Genomic DNA, 13,755 nt, shown 5'->3' with positions numbered 1-13,755 from the left:
CACAACGGCAGAGCATTATCAGAAGGAGCTGCACCTCCAGAGCAGAGCACAGGCGCTGTGCTTTGTCTGGCCTGGAAATTCTCTGCTCGCCCCTGCTCGGGGGCACACAGCATTTTTAAAAATAGCAGGTTACCCATCTCAGTAAAGGTCCCGCCAGTACAATCCCTTGAGAGAGAGGACACAGGGTATCTCTGCAGGGTAACCGGGAAACTTTCCATCAGTAGAGCCAGCACCAGGCATCCGCACCAGCCTGAGGCTCCCGGAGCTCAGGCTGCTTTGCCCTGGAGTCATCATCTGTTGAGAAAATCCTTCGCTTCTCTCGGACAGCAGCTGCCTGAAGGCGGAGAGGAAACCTGCCAGTCCGACACAAATCCACCCCGTTGCCTCTACCTGAGAGGCACCTTTGGCCAGGGGTTCCTCTGACCCACCCCCCCAACAGAAACACGGAGCACAGGGACGCCCCAAGCCTACAGACAGAACCAGCCCCACACCTGGTCACAGGCAGCGCCGGGCTCCTTGGGTGGGAGTCACGGAGTTACGGAGAGGGGACATCAGGGCAGGGATGTCAGACACAGGAGCCCCCCACGAACTCCCTAGCTCCACTTCCCCCACAGCAACTGCAGAGCTCCGCAGTGTTGCTTTAAACAGGAGTAATGGGAAAAAAAACGAACCCCTTTGGCCTCTCCTAGCTCCTGGCACGAGGGTGATCGCAGCAGCCGGCTGCGCGCGGGGACACAGCGCCGAGTCACTGTCAGGCAGCGCTGCGGCAGGAGCGCTCGCACAGCCAACCCCGCGATGGGTCTCACTGATGCTGTCTTCCCTGTGATAGACGAGGGCATAAACCTTTCAAGGATGTATTTAATTAGTTTGAAAAGCGGCCGGAAGATGCACACGCGCCAGGCTGGCGGTTCAGCAGCAGCTCCTCTGCTGCCTCTGCCGGACACGCGGTGCCTCCGGGAAGTCTCACCCCGGACAGACATGAGGGACCCGCAGAACCCCACGGAGGGGCCCCAGGCTGAGGAGGGTGAATCCAGCCACGGCCCTCCTCACCCCAGACCAGAAACACCACCACAAACAACGCAGAGCCCTGATCCATTCCACCCTGCTCGTCCAACACCCATCCTCTCGGATTTCTGGCAGGCCACCTTCGCGCCCGCAGACCGTGCCAGATGAGACACTGTCTGTCCTTCCGCAGCTGGCACCACGTCAGCACCAGCTCTGTACTGGCCGTTCTGGCCAGCGAGACAACGCAACTGCCTGCCCAGAGCTGCTCTGGATGGAGCCGCACTGCGGGCTGGCTCGGTCCTGGCGACCCTGGGATGTGGCCGGGACGTGGAGCCTCAGCCCCCCTCGCTCAGCCAGCGCGTCCCTGCGCTGGGGACTGAGCAGCCAAGTTTGGCCCAAACGTGTCTCAGGCTCAGTGGAGCGCAGGCAAGCACGGCTGCCTTTCTTCCAGAAATAAAGACTGAGATAGAAATGTTCTCAGTAGCACCACAATATGAGAAAACATCAGCGTGAGCAAGGAGCCACCCAAGCTGGGGGCTCATTAAAGACGAGCAGAGGCCAGCTGGGCCAGAGGAGGCCGAGCCCAGATGCCCCATCTGCAGCTGAACTCGGCTGGGGGAGACGGCACAGCACCATGCCCCCGCACCTGATGGCGCTGCCGGAGAGCCGGGGCAGCGACAGGCTCCCATGTGCATCCCGCGGGGCTGCCGCAGCGGCAGAAGGTGCCGGCAAAGTCCCAAGGCCCGTGGCACGCCGGGAGCCCCCGGTCAGCCCAGCACAGCCCCCAGCTCGTGTGCCCCGAGCACGGAGGGGCCGCCAGCAGCCAGCGCGGCCGACCCAGGCCCGCCAAACCGGGCACCCAGAGCCACCCGCGGCGGCGTGTAAACCAGCCCGGAAGGCAGACTGTGGATGGAGAGTGAACAGAGGAAGACTCTTGTTCGGCTGCAGAACTGCCATCAGAAGAGGCAAGTTTGGCTTCCGTAAGACAAAGCAAACCTACAGCCGGTGGCGTTCCTACACCGGAGAACGAGGGAGAATGTGCTGAGCTCTGTGGCCACCGTGGCTGCGCATGGCCGTGCCCCGCGGGGAAGGGTGCGGCAAGGCCCCGCAGCTCGGCCAGGGTCGCTCCGGGGGAGGGCGAGACTCCGTACCCACCGCGGGCTACAGAAGCGGACCCGGAGCGCCAGGGCCGGATGGCACCGGCCCAGGTGCGGCCGCCCGGGCGGGGGGACGCGCCGCCGGAACAGGGCTGGGCCAGGCGGGGTAAATACCACGGTGCTGGTCGGTACCGCTGAGCCCCCACTCCGCCCGAGGCGGGATGGGACCCCGGCTGCGGGCCGCAGGGCGCGGCCGGGCCGGGAGCGGAGCGACGGGACCCAGAGCCCCGGGACCCAGCCGCCACTTCCGCTTCCGCCTTCTCGTCACGTGACGGGCGCAACCCGGCGCGACGCCGACGTTCAGGGCCCGGGCGCCGCTTCGTGACGCCATGACGCACGGTCGAGGGACTTTTCCGTGATCCCTCCGCGGAGAAAGTAGTCCCTGGCGGGGCGCCGAGGCCTCCCCCAGCCCGCGGGCGGCGGGCGGCGGCGAGCGGCGCCGCTCGGTGCCGGGAGGCGCCGGTGGCGGCCGAAACGCGGGGCGCGTCCCCGCGGCGGCGAGTCCCCCGGGCGGGGCGGGGCCGCGGTAAGTAGTCCCGGCGCGGGTCCCGCGCGGCCGTACCGCTGCGCGGCGCGAGGGCGGGGGGGCATGGCGGCCGCCGTGATGCCGGCTCCGGCGGAGGCGCGGCGGGGCCGCGGCAGGCCGGGTGAGGGCGCGGGCCGGCGGGCGGGCGGCGGCGGCGGGAGCCCTCGCTCCGCGGCGGCGGCGGCTCCCCCCGCCCCGGCGCCACCGGGGCCGCCCCGCCGTGTGCGCGCGCGCGGAGGCGGCGGGGGGGACCCCGCGGCAAGATGGCGGCCGGGGGCCGGGCAGGGCCGCGGGGCATGATGGGACCGGGGGCGCCGGGCGGCGCCGGGGCCCCCCGCGAGGGCGGCCGAGACCCCCGGGCATGGGGCCGCGGCGGCTCCGGTCCCTCCGCGGGTGCCCCGAGGGCCGGCCCGGGCCCCCGCGCCGGGCGAGCCGGGCCCCCCGCGGCGGCCGGGGAGCGGGCGGCGGGCTGCGGCCCTGATGGCGGCCGTCGCCTCCCCCCGCAGGTCGAGCCTAGGCGGCCCCGGCAGGGCGGGCATGGAGGAGAATGCGGTGGAGAGCAGCAGCGACGCGGCCCCGCAGGCGGCGCGGGAGGAGCCCTCCGAGAGCGGCCTGGGCGTCGGGACCTCGGAGGCCGTGTCTGCGGACAGCAGCGACGCCGCCTCGGCCCCCGGGCCCCTCTCCCGGGCAGATGACTCCGGCGTGGGCCAGAGCTCCGACAGCAGCGGGGTCTCCTTGGTAGGAGCTAGCGGGGACGGTGGGGCGGCAGCCGGCTTCGGGGAGGGCGGGCGACCGCAGTTCTGGATCCTGAGGATTTCTCCAGGCGTTTCTGGCAAACCGAGCTTCGGGAGCCAGCTCAGGCTCGGCAGCCCCGGCAGGCACAGTTACGCTGTCGGTCGGGTCTCTGCTCGCTGGTCTGAGGAGCAGAACCCTCCCTGGTAGCAAGAACAGCCCTGGAGCTCCAGGGGCCTTGGCAATACCACAGGAATTGCACTGACGCTGCTCCTGGCGGTTCTGCAGTGATAAACTGGTGTCGTTTTCATACGCTGCTTCCCTCGAGGGCTTGGCCTGGCAAAGATCTCTCAGCTGAGCTTTTCTGGCTTCTTTTTTTTTTCCACTAGGAAGAGGTGTCGGAGAGCAGCTCCAGCACAGATGCCGTTCCCCGGATTTACCTGCCAGATTCATCCTCCATTGCCCAGTCCACCTTGGTCTCTAGCGTCTCCACCGTGAGCCAGTCCATCATGGTGTCAGAGTCCCCACAAGTCCTGGTGCACTCCAGCGTCATCACTGATGGAGCCACGATCGTGTCAGACTCCACCGCGTCCACTTCCTCGGACCTTGGTTCTGCCATCGACAAAATCATCGAGTCCACGATTGGGCCTGACATCATCCAGAGTGAGTGTGCACTCCCAGCTGCGCGCAGCAGCCTGACGCTCTGCCTCTGTGGTGCCTCGCCTGCAGACGGCTCGGGGGGCTGGGGCAGGGGGCTGCTGTGCCAGACCCGGGGAGGTGAGGGGCAGATACATACACGTGTACGTGTGCACCTTGCTCAGTGGGGGTTTCTCTTCCTGCCTTGCTGCGGTAGCTGGAGGGTTTGACGAGGAGCTCAGCTGCTCCTTCAGCCGCGGTGCCAGCAGCCCAGACCGTCCTCACCCCTTCCCACTTGTGTCTGAACCTGGGAGAGCCCCAGTGACTCTACAGCCCCCATGCCTGGCTGTCACCACTCTGCTCTCCTCTTCCTCTCAGGCTGCATCGCTGTGACCAGTGCGGAGGATGGCGGGGCAGAGACCACGCAGTACCTCATTCTGCAGGGGCCCGATGACGGTAAGGGACTGCGGGGTTGCTGAGCCTCGTCTGCCACGGCCCCTGTCCGAGTCCCCGTGGACGCGCTGACTGTTGGGAGCTTGTTACCGAGCCCGTGTTCAGCTCTGTGCCGCAGGTGAGGGTCTACTCCTTGCCTGAGCTGGTGTTGGTGTTTCAGGTGCCCCCATGGTGTCCCAGATGGCCACTTCTGCTCTGGCCAACAGCTTGGCGATAGAAGGTGTCGCGGATGGGCCTACCTCCACATGCCTCGAGCAGCCCGGCCCTTCGGACCCTTCCGAGCAGCTGGAAGTGCTGGAGCTGCCCGCACGGCCGGATCAGGCCCAGGAGGCGGATGGTGGGGAGTTGGTAGACCAGCCAGACATGGAGACCCTGGAAGAGATGATGGAGGTGGTGGTGGTGCAGCAGTTCAAGTGCAAGATGTGTCAGTACAAGAGCGTCTCCAAGAAAACGCTGATTAACCACATGAAAGAGCGGCACTTCCAGCCAGGTGGGTGCTGAGGGCTGAGGACGGTTCATCTTGCTGCAGACGGGCTCTTCTCTCTCCGGGGAGCAAACAAGGGGAGGGGTGTGGGTGAAAGGACCTGTTCCACTGTGGCGTCTGGTGAAGACTTTTCGTTCTGTTCTCTGTGGCAGCGGGTTCAGCTCTGGCTTTGAAGAAAGGACGTCTGCGAAAGGCGGGATCTGCTCCAAAGGCTGCGGAGGAGGAGGCCCCAGAAGAAGAAGAAGAAGATGATATCATGGATGCTGGTGCTATTGATGATCCTGAAGGTACAACCCCTCTTCCCCACGTCTGATCTAGCTCAGTCTTTTCTGGGTCTCTGTCTGACTTTTTGGGGCACTTATCTCCAGAGGACAGTGACTATAACCCAGCTGAGGATGAGCCCCGTGGGCGACAGCCCAAGTACAGCCGCACTGTCCCCACATCCAGCGAGGAGAGGCCACGTCGGCGCCCGGGAAGGCCCCGCAAGTTTCCTCGTCTGGAGGACACGCCCCAGGACGTGCCTGAAGGTGAGGGACGGGGGCAGCAGCAGCCCGTGCTGGGCTGGGGCAGGGAGGAGCACGCAGGGAGGACGTGTGAGGGAGCTGTACCGCGCTCTGTCGGGCAGGAGGGGAGGAGGAGCCCTTGCTGACGTCCCAGAGCACGCCGAGCCCCGAGCTGCAAAACTCAGAAGCAGCCAGTTCCTCTGGCCTGGAGAACGGGACCGGTGAGAGCCTGGCGGAGCCCGGCATCAGCCAGTCCGACTCCGAGAACAAGGACCCTTCCTCCAACACCGGCCCCGAGGAGGCAGACCTCGTCCCCAGGAGGCGAGGGCGGCCCTCCCGCCGCTTCCTGGGCAAGAAATACCGCAAGTACATGGGGCGCAGGTGAGGGGTGTGTGCCGAGCCGGCGCTGGGCCCTCTGGCCTGTGCCCAGGGCTGGTCCAGCCCCCGCCGGCCCCCGCAGCTCTGAGCCCTGCTCTTCCTCCTGCAGGTACTACTACAAGTCGCCCAAGCCCCTGATGAGGCCCTACCTGTGTCGGATCTGCGGCTCGCGGTTCCTCACGCACGACGATCTGCGTTTCCATGTTAACTCGCACGAGGCCAATGACCCGCAGCTCTTCAAGTGTCTCCAGTGCAGCTACCGCTCCCGCCGATGGTCCTCCCTCAAGGTGAGCGCCCTCCGCCCCCTCCCGCAGCCTCCAGGGTGGCTGGTGGCCCCAGGGCTCATGGCCCCGCTCTGCTTCTCTCAGGAGCACATGTTCAACCACGTGGGCAGCAAGCCCTACAAGTGCGAGGAGTGCAATTACACCAGCGTGTACAAGAAGGACGTCATCCGGCACTCCACCGTGCACAGCCGGGACAGGTGAGGGCAGCGTGGTCCCGGAGGGTCCCTTGCGGCCTGGCTGGGCAGCACCGATGCTGGTTCTCCTGCCCTGGGAGGGCAGCCCCAGCTGCCCCTGCCCTCCAGCCCTTTCCAAAAAGGGCGGTTTTGGTGTCTGGGTACAGTGGAGCTTGGACTTGGGATGTGGCTGACACAAAGGGGTTTTCTTCTCTCTTTTTCAGGAAAAAGAGAGCTGATCCGGTGAGTTTGAGTACCCTGTTGGCTTGTCTCTCAGCACTGTTGTATGGGAAGAGGCATGTCTGGGTTTTCCACAAACTCTTGGTGCCTCGTTGAAGGCAGTGTTTCTGGATCACCTGAGGAAAGGCAGCCCAGGTCCTGCAGTGGGGAGAGGGTAAGGAAACCGGTGAGCCCCTCCTGGGCAAGCTCATCTTCGTGCTCTCCCTCCAGCCCCCAAAGCTGAACTCCTTCCCGTGCCCCGTATGCAACCGTATCTACCCCATGCAGAAGAGGCTTACCCAGCACATGAAGACACACAGCACGGAGAAGCCGCACATGTGTGACAAGGTGAGGGGGGAGCCTGGCCCAGGGAGGGGCTGGCGGCGAGTGAGGCTGGACGGGAGGCGAGTGCTGCTTTACTTTGTCCTGCTGCAGTGTGGGAAGTCCTTTAAGAAGCGTTACACCTTCAAGATGCACCTGCTGACGCACATCCAGGCCATCGCCAACCGCAGGTACGGGCCGGCAGCAGCCTGCGGCGCCCTGGTAGGGGCCGTGTCCCGGCTCCCCCTCAAAGAGGGGACAGAAGGTCCCTGCCCATGTGACAGGTGGCTTTGTCCTGGCAGGTTCAAGTGTGAGTTCTGTGACTACGTCTGTGAGGACAAAAAGGTGCTGCTGAACCACCAGCTGTCACACATGAACGACAAACCCTACAAGTGCAACTTCTGCAAGTACTCCACCTTCCGCGAGGACTTCCTGGTCTCGCACATGGCTGTCAAGCACACGGGTGAGAGGAGCTGCCCGCCGGGCCCGTCTGCTCTCCCTGCTGTCCCTCGGGGACCCCCTGCCTGACTCCCGTGTCCCGCAGGGGGGAAGCCGTTCGCTTGCGAGTTCTGTCACTTCACCACCAAGCACAAGAAGAACCTGCGCCTCCACGTGCACTGCCGCCACGCCGACTCCTTCGAGGAGTGGGCCCAGAGGCACCCCGAGGAGCCGCCCTGCCGCCGCCGCCCCTTCTTCACCCTGCAGCAGATCGAGGAGCTGAAGCAGCAGCACAGCCAGGTGCAAGCCCCAGCGGAGCCAGAGGCCAGTCCGCCGGTGAGTACGGTTGCCCCACCCCAGCCCTGCCGGGCGGTTGAGGGCCCCGGCCGCGCCCTCAGCTCTGTCTCTCACGCAGGCACCTCTCGGCCCCGTCGCCTACCAGGCGGTGCAGGCCGTGGCGGGGGCAGAGCCCCCCGTCCTCTCGCAGGAGTCCCTGGGAGGGGCCACCATCATTTATGAACAAGGCGAGTGGGCTCCTGGGGCTGGGGGGGAGGTGGCGGGGCAAGTGCGTGCCTGACCCTCCCCTTCCCCCTGCAGCTGTGGCCGGGTCGGCGGAACTGGCCACGCAGACGGCCCTGGACCTGCTGCTCAACATGAGCGCGCAGCGCGAGCTGGCCGCGGGCTCGCTGCAGGTGAGGGGGCTGGGGGAGCCCCTGCCTGCCGGGGGGTGCTGCGGGAGGCTTCCCACAGTCCCCAGCCCTGTTCTGCTTTGGGGGTGTCCCGCAGAGCCCTGCTGTCCTCCGGCTGAGCTGCTGCCCCCCTGCAGGTGGCAGTGGTGAAGCAGGAGGAGTCGGGAGAGGCGCAGGCCGCCTGTGAGCCGCAGGCGCAGGAGGAGGGGGCAGAGGCGGACTCTGAGGAGCAGCAGGAGCAGAAATTGGTGACGCTGCACATGGCAGAGCCTGGGGAGACGCTGGTGCAGGAGGCTTACGAGGAGGCAACCTTGGGGGGCTCGGAGCTGCAGCAGATCACGATCCCCTTCGGTGCGACAACGGAGTACAGCATCATCACTCCCATCAGCGAGGAGATTCAGGCTCCCGGCACGCTGTACAGGTCGGCTGGGTGGGAGGAGTGGGGAGATGGGGCGCCACTGACCTCGGATGAGGAGGCTCCGGTGGGAGGGGGACGGGGCAGACCCGCCCTGAGCCTGTCCTCTCCCGCAGCGAGGAGAGCCCCGCGGAGAGCTCCCACGCTGTCGTGGTGAGCGAAGCTGTGATGACAGAGGAGGCTCTGAAGGACCACAACAATCACTATATCATGTCATCTGGCGTCCCGGGGAGCCAGTTCCCGCACATCGAGGTAAGGAGCTGAGCTTCCTCCCCGCCTCAGGCAGCGGGGTGAGCAGCTGTGACTGGTGTTTCTCTCTCAGCCCCTCAGCGGGGACGCTGCCTTCCCCACGCCTGCGGAGGGCCAGGAGACCCAGCCCACCAGCGTCAAGTGGCCCCTGGTGCAGTGTGTCACCAGGCAGCTCCAGAAGGACTCGTCTTTATCCCCAGACTCCGAGGGGCGGGAAATCTCATCCCCCAAGGTCAAGTGGCCTGCACTGCAAGGCATGGCCAAGAAGCTCTCCTGCAAGGTTTCCACAGCCAAGAAGCTCTCCTGCAAGATTTCCACAGCCAAAAAGTTTTCATGCAAGATTTGCACAGCCATGTTCACAGGGAGAGCAGAGATGGAGAGTCACAAGAGAGCCCACATTGGGCCCAGCACCTTCAAGTGTCCCGACTGTCCCTTCACTGCAGCCCTCTGGCCGGAGGTCCGGGTAGGTTCCCTGGCACCAAGCAGCCCTGGGAGCTGCTGGAGTTTGGAGGAATGGGCGCTCTCTGACCCTCTGCTTGTCCTCCTGCCCCAGAGCCACATGGTCCAGCACGCCAGCCTTCGGCCTCACAAGTGCACCCACTGCAGCTTCGCCTCCAAGAACAAGAAGGACCTGCGCAGGCACATGCTGACTCACACCAACGAGAAGCCCTTTGCCTGCCAGATCTGTGGGCAGAGGTGAGTGGAGCCTGCGAGGCTGTTGCTGCTCAGCACCATCCTGTACTGAGCTCTGCAAGGCTCGAGAGGAGATGGCGTGTTGGCAAAGCGCTGGCTGCCCCGACCCTACCCCCGGAGCCGTCCCCTGCGAGAGGGGCTCTGCCCCGGGAGCGCTTCCTGCTGCGAGTGGACCCGGCTTCATCTCCCCGGAGCTTCTGCCCGGGGAGGTTCAGTGTTGGGCACTGACAGAAGGTTCAGGGTGCTGGGACAGGCCGTGTTGTAGGATGTGCCCGTGGTGCCAAACTCCCCCTCGTTCCATTCCTCCCACAGGTTCAACCGTAACGGGCACCTCAAGTTCCACATGCAGCGTTTGCACAGCTCGGAGGGGAAGAGGCCAGGGCCGCCTGCAGCTGCTGCGCCACAGACCATCATCCTCAACAGCGACGAGGACACACTGGCCACCCTGCAGAGTAAGTCCCTGCGACGGGTGACCCGCGGGTCTCCCGTGGCCGCAGCCCCGTGCGGGGAGTCGCCCAGCCTGGGCGCAGAGCGGGGCTGAGGGGGGTCGGGGCCAGGAGGCTCCTGCCGGCGGTCGGGCTGGGCAGCGGCGGCAGGGCCCGGCTCTGGGCTCCAGAGCTCCCTCCGAGGGCTCGGGGCGCTGCGGGAGCAGCTCGCGGCTGAAACGGGAAGCGGCCTGCGCGGTCTGGTGTGGAGCTGCTGTTCTGCCCATAGTGACCTCTCGTTTCCTTCGTGTTGGGAGAGTTTGGTTTAACTTTGTGGGCACCGGGCAGGGGCTGCTGGGGCCGGCCCCGGCGGTGCCCGCAGCGGCTCTCCCTGCGTTGCAGCGGCTCTGCAGTCCGGGCAGGCGGTGCTGGCCCCCGAGCGGCTGCAGCAGGCTCTGGGGCAGGAGCACATCATCGTTGCGCAGGAGCAGAGCGTCGCCAGCCAGGTGAGTCGGGGCCGTCCTCCCGCCCTGCCCGGCTGCTCCCCGCCGGCTCTGCGGGCTCCCTCGGCGGAGGGCTGCCTCGGGCCGCCCTGCTGACGGGCCGGGCTCTTCCCGCGCCGCAGGAGGAGGCTGCCTACATCCAGGAGATCACGACTGCCGACGGACAGACAGTACAGCACTTAGTGACCTCCGACAACCAGGTGAGGGGCTCGTCCCCGGTCCTGCCGGCTGGAGCGGGGAGAGCTGGGGGAGGCAGGGTGGAAATGGGCGGGGGGCCGGGTGGCGGTGACGTTTTTTTTGGGTGTGAATCCCTGTGTTTGCAGGTTCAGTACATCATCGCCCAGGATGGTGTGCAGCACTTGCTTCCCCACGAGTATGTTGTCGTCCCGGAGGGACACCACATCCAGGTGAGCCCCGGGCTGGCTGTCCCCTCTGCGCAGCGGATGGGGCTCGCGAGGGTGCTGCCCGCGGGGCTCGGCCTCCTCCCACTCCCCCGGGTTTGCTCCCTTCAAGCCACGGCTTTGATGGGGGCAGGGGTGCCTGCTAGCCCTCACCCAGCCTCGCTTTGGCCCTTGTCCCCAGGTCCAGGATGGTCAGATCACCCACATCCAGTACGAGCAGGGCAGCCAGTTCCTCCAGGAGCCGCAGGTGAAGGGCCAGGCGTGGCAGCTGGGCTGAGGGGCTGCCCCGAGAGGGGCCGGAGCGCGAGGGCTGGGAAGGGAAGGGGCAGGGGGGGTTGTGCCTCGCTGCAGTGCTCCAGGAGGGCCCTGCCCCTCCCCGACTCCCGCTCTCCCCTCCCCGCAGATCCAGTACATGCCTGTCTCGCCCGAGCAACAGCTCGTCACCCAGGCGCAGCTGGAAGCCGCGGCGCACTCGGCAGTCTCAGGTAGGACCAGCCCGGAGCTGTGGCCATCGCGTCCCCCTCGTGGTGCCTTTTGGCAGCCCCTGAGCACCCACGGGCCCAGCCTGGCTCTGCCTGCAGATGCTGCTCGCTGGCTGTAGCCAGGTGGCCCAAGGGCTAGTGTAGGCCAGGCTGGGTTGCCACCTTACTACCTGTTGTGCTCGGTGTCCCGGGGGAGACCGTCGCTGGTGCAGCGCGTCTGTGCCGTGAGCACCCGCTCCCGTCCCCGGAGCAGTCGCCGTGCTGGGGGGTGCCCTGGGGGGTGTTCACAGCATTAACGGGAGCCAGGCACCGAGCCCCGTCGCCTGCCCCTGCCCCCGGGGGGTCCCCAGGCAGCCGCCTGCTCTCCTTGGAGGCACCGACCCCCCCTCTCCTCCGCAGCGGTGGCCGACGCCGCCATGGCCCAGGCGCAGGGCGTCTTCACCGCCGAGGCCACGGCCGAGCAGCTGCAGCAGCTGCAGCAGGGGATCCACTACGACGTCATCACGCTGGCCGACTAGCCCCGGGCCAGCGCCGGGACACCCTGGGCTGCGCCGAGCGGCCGCGCCGGGCGGGACCCGCCTCAGCCAGCCACTTGCCTTACCGCTTCGGGGCTACCGCGGCCGTGCCCGAGCGTGCCCCGGCGCTGTGCCGCGGGGCGTGGGCAGGCGGCTCTGGTGCTGGCCTGGGGCCGGTCTTTCTGCCTCTTGCACTTGATGGTCCGAAATCCCTTTTCCCGAAGCGTGGCGGCGTGGCCCGCGCTGGCATCGGGGGGAGCCCGGCCCCCAGCGCAGCCCCCCCGCCCGGCTCCTCCGGCCTGCGGGCAGGCGGCGGCAGGGCTCCGGCGGGGGGCCCGCCAGGCAGAGCTGGAACAGATTCTATTTTTCTTGTGAAGAGGGATGGACTCGAGTTGGTGGGTAGGTGGGGGTGGGAGGGCTTCCATTCAGACGTTCTCAAATTTTGACTCTGCTTATGAATAAAAAGGGATTGAAACCTGCCTGCGCGCCTGCCTGCGGGCCCGGCCCGGCGCCAGCGGCCGCCTCCCGCCCAAGTGACCTTGACTCCGGGGACGCCAGCGGGCATCTGCTCCGACGGTGGGTTTGGGGCTGGAGTCATGAAATTAATCGAGTGGTAAACAGCCTAAATCCCGTGTAACTCTGTCCCGAACTACACACGCCGCCCCTCCCTGAGCGGATTGTCTGGAAGTATTTACATGTGATTATAACAGCTAATCTCGGAGTTTTAGTTCTGTGCTTTTGCATTAAACTGATTATCTGCGGAGGGGAAAAAGGCCTGAAACCACCCAACTTCAGCAGGAGCTGCCCCCAGGGGCTGGAGCCCCGCAGCTGGGGGCCTGGGTGGTGTCACGGGGGTCGGGGATGGGGACAGCGATGGCTCGGGCTGGGGCTGCTGGGGGGCGCAGGGACCCGCTGTCCCCGAGGAGCCCCCTGCTCAGCACCCGGCGCGGGCGGGGCCCCCTGACCCCGGCCGCTTGCTCCCGTGGCTCTGGTCCGTGGGTCGTGCCGCGATGTGCCGGTGCCCCCCCGGCCGTGGCCGTGGCTCGCTCTGTGCCCAGCTGTGCTGGCCGCGGCGGCGCTGGCCGTGGCCCCCCCTCCAGCTGTGCGGGTTAAGGCGCGGCAATCCGCCGGCGCTGTCACAGATTACAGCCCCATTATCTAATAAAGCGGATCCGTGGCGCGGCCGCAGGAGTCCCGTGGGGACAAGGTTACGGGGCCGGGACCGGGCCCCTCCCGGCCAGCGGCACAGGCCCCTGGTTGCCCGGTGGCCTCCACGCCTGGGGCTGCCAAGGGCAGGGGCCCAGCCCACGGCGGGGATGGAGCCAGGACGGGCGGCACCGGGGCTCCTGTGGGGCGGTGTGGGGCAGAGCGGGGCCGGGACCCCTCGGCACCTCGGCCCTTCCGCTGTCACTGGGGGCCGGGGCTGCGGCGCGGCTCGTTAGCGCCGGTGACCTTCCCCTTCCCGTCCCCGGCCAGCGCTAAGCGGGTTTGTTACATATTTAATATCCTGAGAGCGTTATTAGTCGGTATTTAACGACGGACACAACCTGTGGGATAATCCCAGTCTGAGCAGGGAGGCGCAGCAGCAGGACTCGGGGGTCGTGGGCTCTCGGGGGCCCCTGGCACAGCTGCCCCCGCCCTGCCGGCGAGCAGGGACACCCCCCAGGCAGAGGGTCCCCAGGGCTGCGGGGCCCCTGCCCCTTCACCCCTCCGCAGCCAGCGGCCCAGCTGGGGCCTGGGCGAGGAGCAGCGGGCTCTGGGCCAGCACTCGTCCCGCCCGCAGCCTCCTGACCCTGCGCGAGTTCTCCCGCCAGTCCCCGGCCCCCAGCCCGGCCCACTGCGGCGTGGGGGGCCCCGCTGGCCGGGTCAGGGCTGGGGGCAAGGACAGGGACCGATGGCTCGGCGCTGAGGCAGAGCCCCGCGCGTGCCGCGTCCGTCTGTCCCCGCACGTGCTGCGTCTCCGTGGGGCTCCTGTGGTCCCCGGCACCAGCCCCCAGTGCCGCTGCCCCCCAGCTGAGGGGGGCTGGGGTCCTGCCGTGGGTCCTGGGCGCGTCCTGGCTGGTGGCAGGCAGGG

At 67.0% G+C, this 13,755-nt stretch overlaps 1 protein-coding gene across 2 annotated transcripts; it reads left to right on the top strand.

Annotated features, from left to right (window-relative positions):
• The first annotated feature begins 3,104 nt into the window (after positions 1-3,104).
• Positions 3,105-12,402, top strand: ZNF335 (zinc finger protein 335). 2 transcript variants are annotated; one of them, XM_074920241.1, is made up of 27 exons: positions 3,105-3,426; positions 3,810-4,083; positions 4,435-4,512; positions 4,670-4,999; positions 5,146-5,280; positions 5,362-5,520; positions 5,619-5,877; positions 5,984-6,161; positions 6,243-6,355; positions 6,556-6,574; positions 6,782-6,898; positions 6,986-7,062; positions 7,174-7,334; positions 7,416-7,645; positions 7,725-7,833; positions 7,907-8,001; positions 8,136-8,419; positions 8,530-8,665; positions 8,736-9,125; positions 9,216-9,358; positions 9,668-9,807; positions 10,183-10,286; positions 10,406-10,483; positions 10,607-10,690; positions 10,866-10,931; positions 11,088-11,169; positions 11,566-12,402. In XM_074920241.1, exons 1-27 carry the CDS (start codon positions 3,169-3,171, stop codon positions 11,682-11,684), a joined length of 4,218 nt encoding a protein of 1,405 aa, XP_074776342.1. In that variant the 5' UTR covers positions 3,105-3,168; the 3' UTR covers positions 11,685-12,402. The 2 variants fall into 2 exon arrangements, with proteins under 2 accessions (XP_074776342.1, XP_074776343.1); XM_074920242.1 differs by having other exon boundaries at positions 3,106-3,426; positions 7,752-7,833.
• Positions 12,403-13,755: the final 1,353 nt, after the last annotated feature.

This window comes from Athene noctua, chromosome 16, assembly GCF_965140245.1.
Source record: "Athene noctua chromosome 16, bAthNoc1.hap1.1, whole genome shotgun sequence".
NCBI classification, from domain to species: domain Eukaryota; kingdom Metazoa; phylum Chordata; class Aves; order Strigiformes; family Strigidae; genus Athene; species Athene noctua.
The sequence above is the reverse complement of the archived record's forward strand: the minus strand, read 5'-3'. Positions and strand labels throughout refer to the sequence as shown.

Coding starts and splice junctions, on each gene's coding strand:
- ZNF335 (XM_074920241.1), top strand. CDS start 3,169: ATGGCGGCCGTCGCCTCCCCCCGCAGGTCGAGCCTAGGCGGCCCCGGC. Junction 6,899..6,985: donor AGCCGCACATGTGTGACAAG/GTGAGGGGGGAG, acceptor GTCCTGCTGCAG/TGTGGGAAGTCCTTTAAGAA. Junction 7,834..7,906: donor CACCATCATTTATGAACAAG/GCGAGTGGGCTC, acceptor TTCCCCCTGCAG/CTGTGGCCGGGTCGGCGGAA.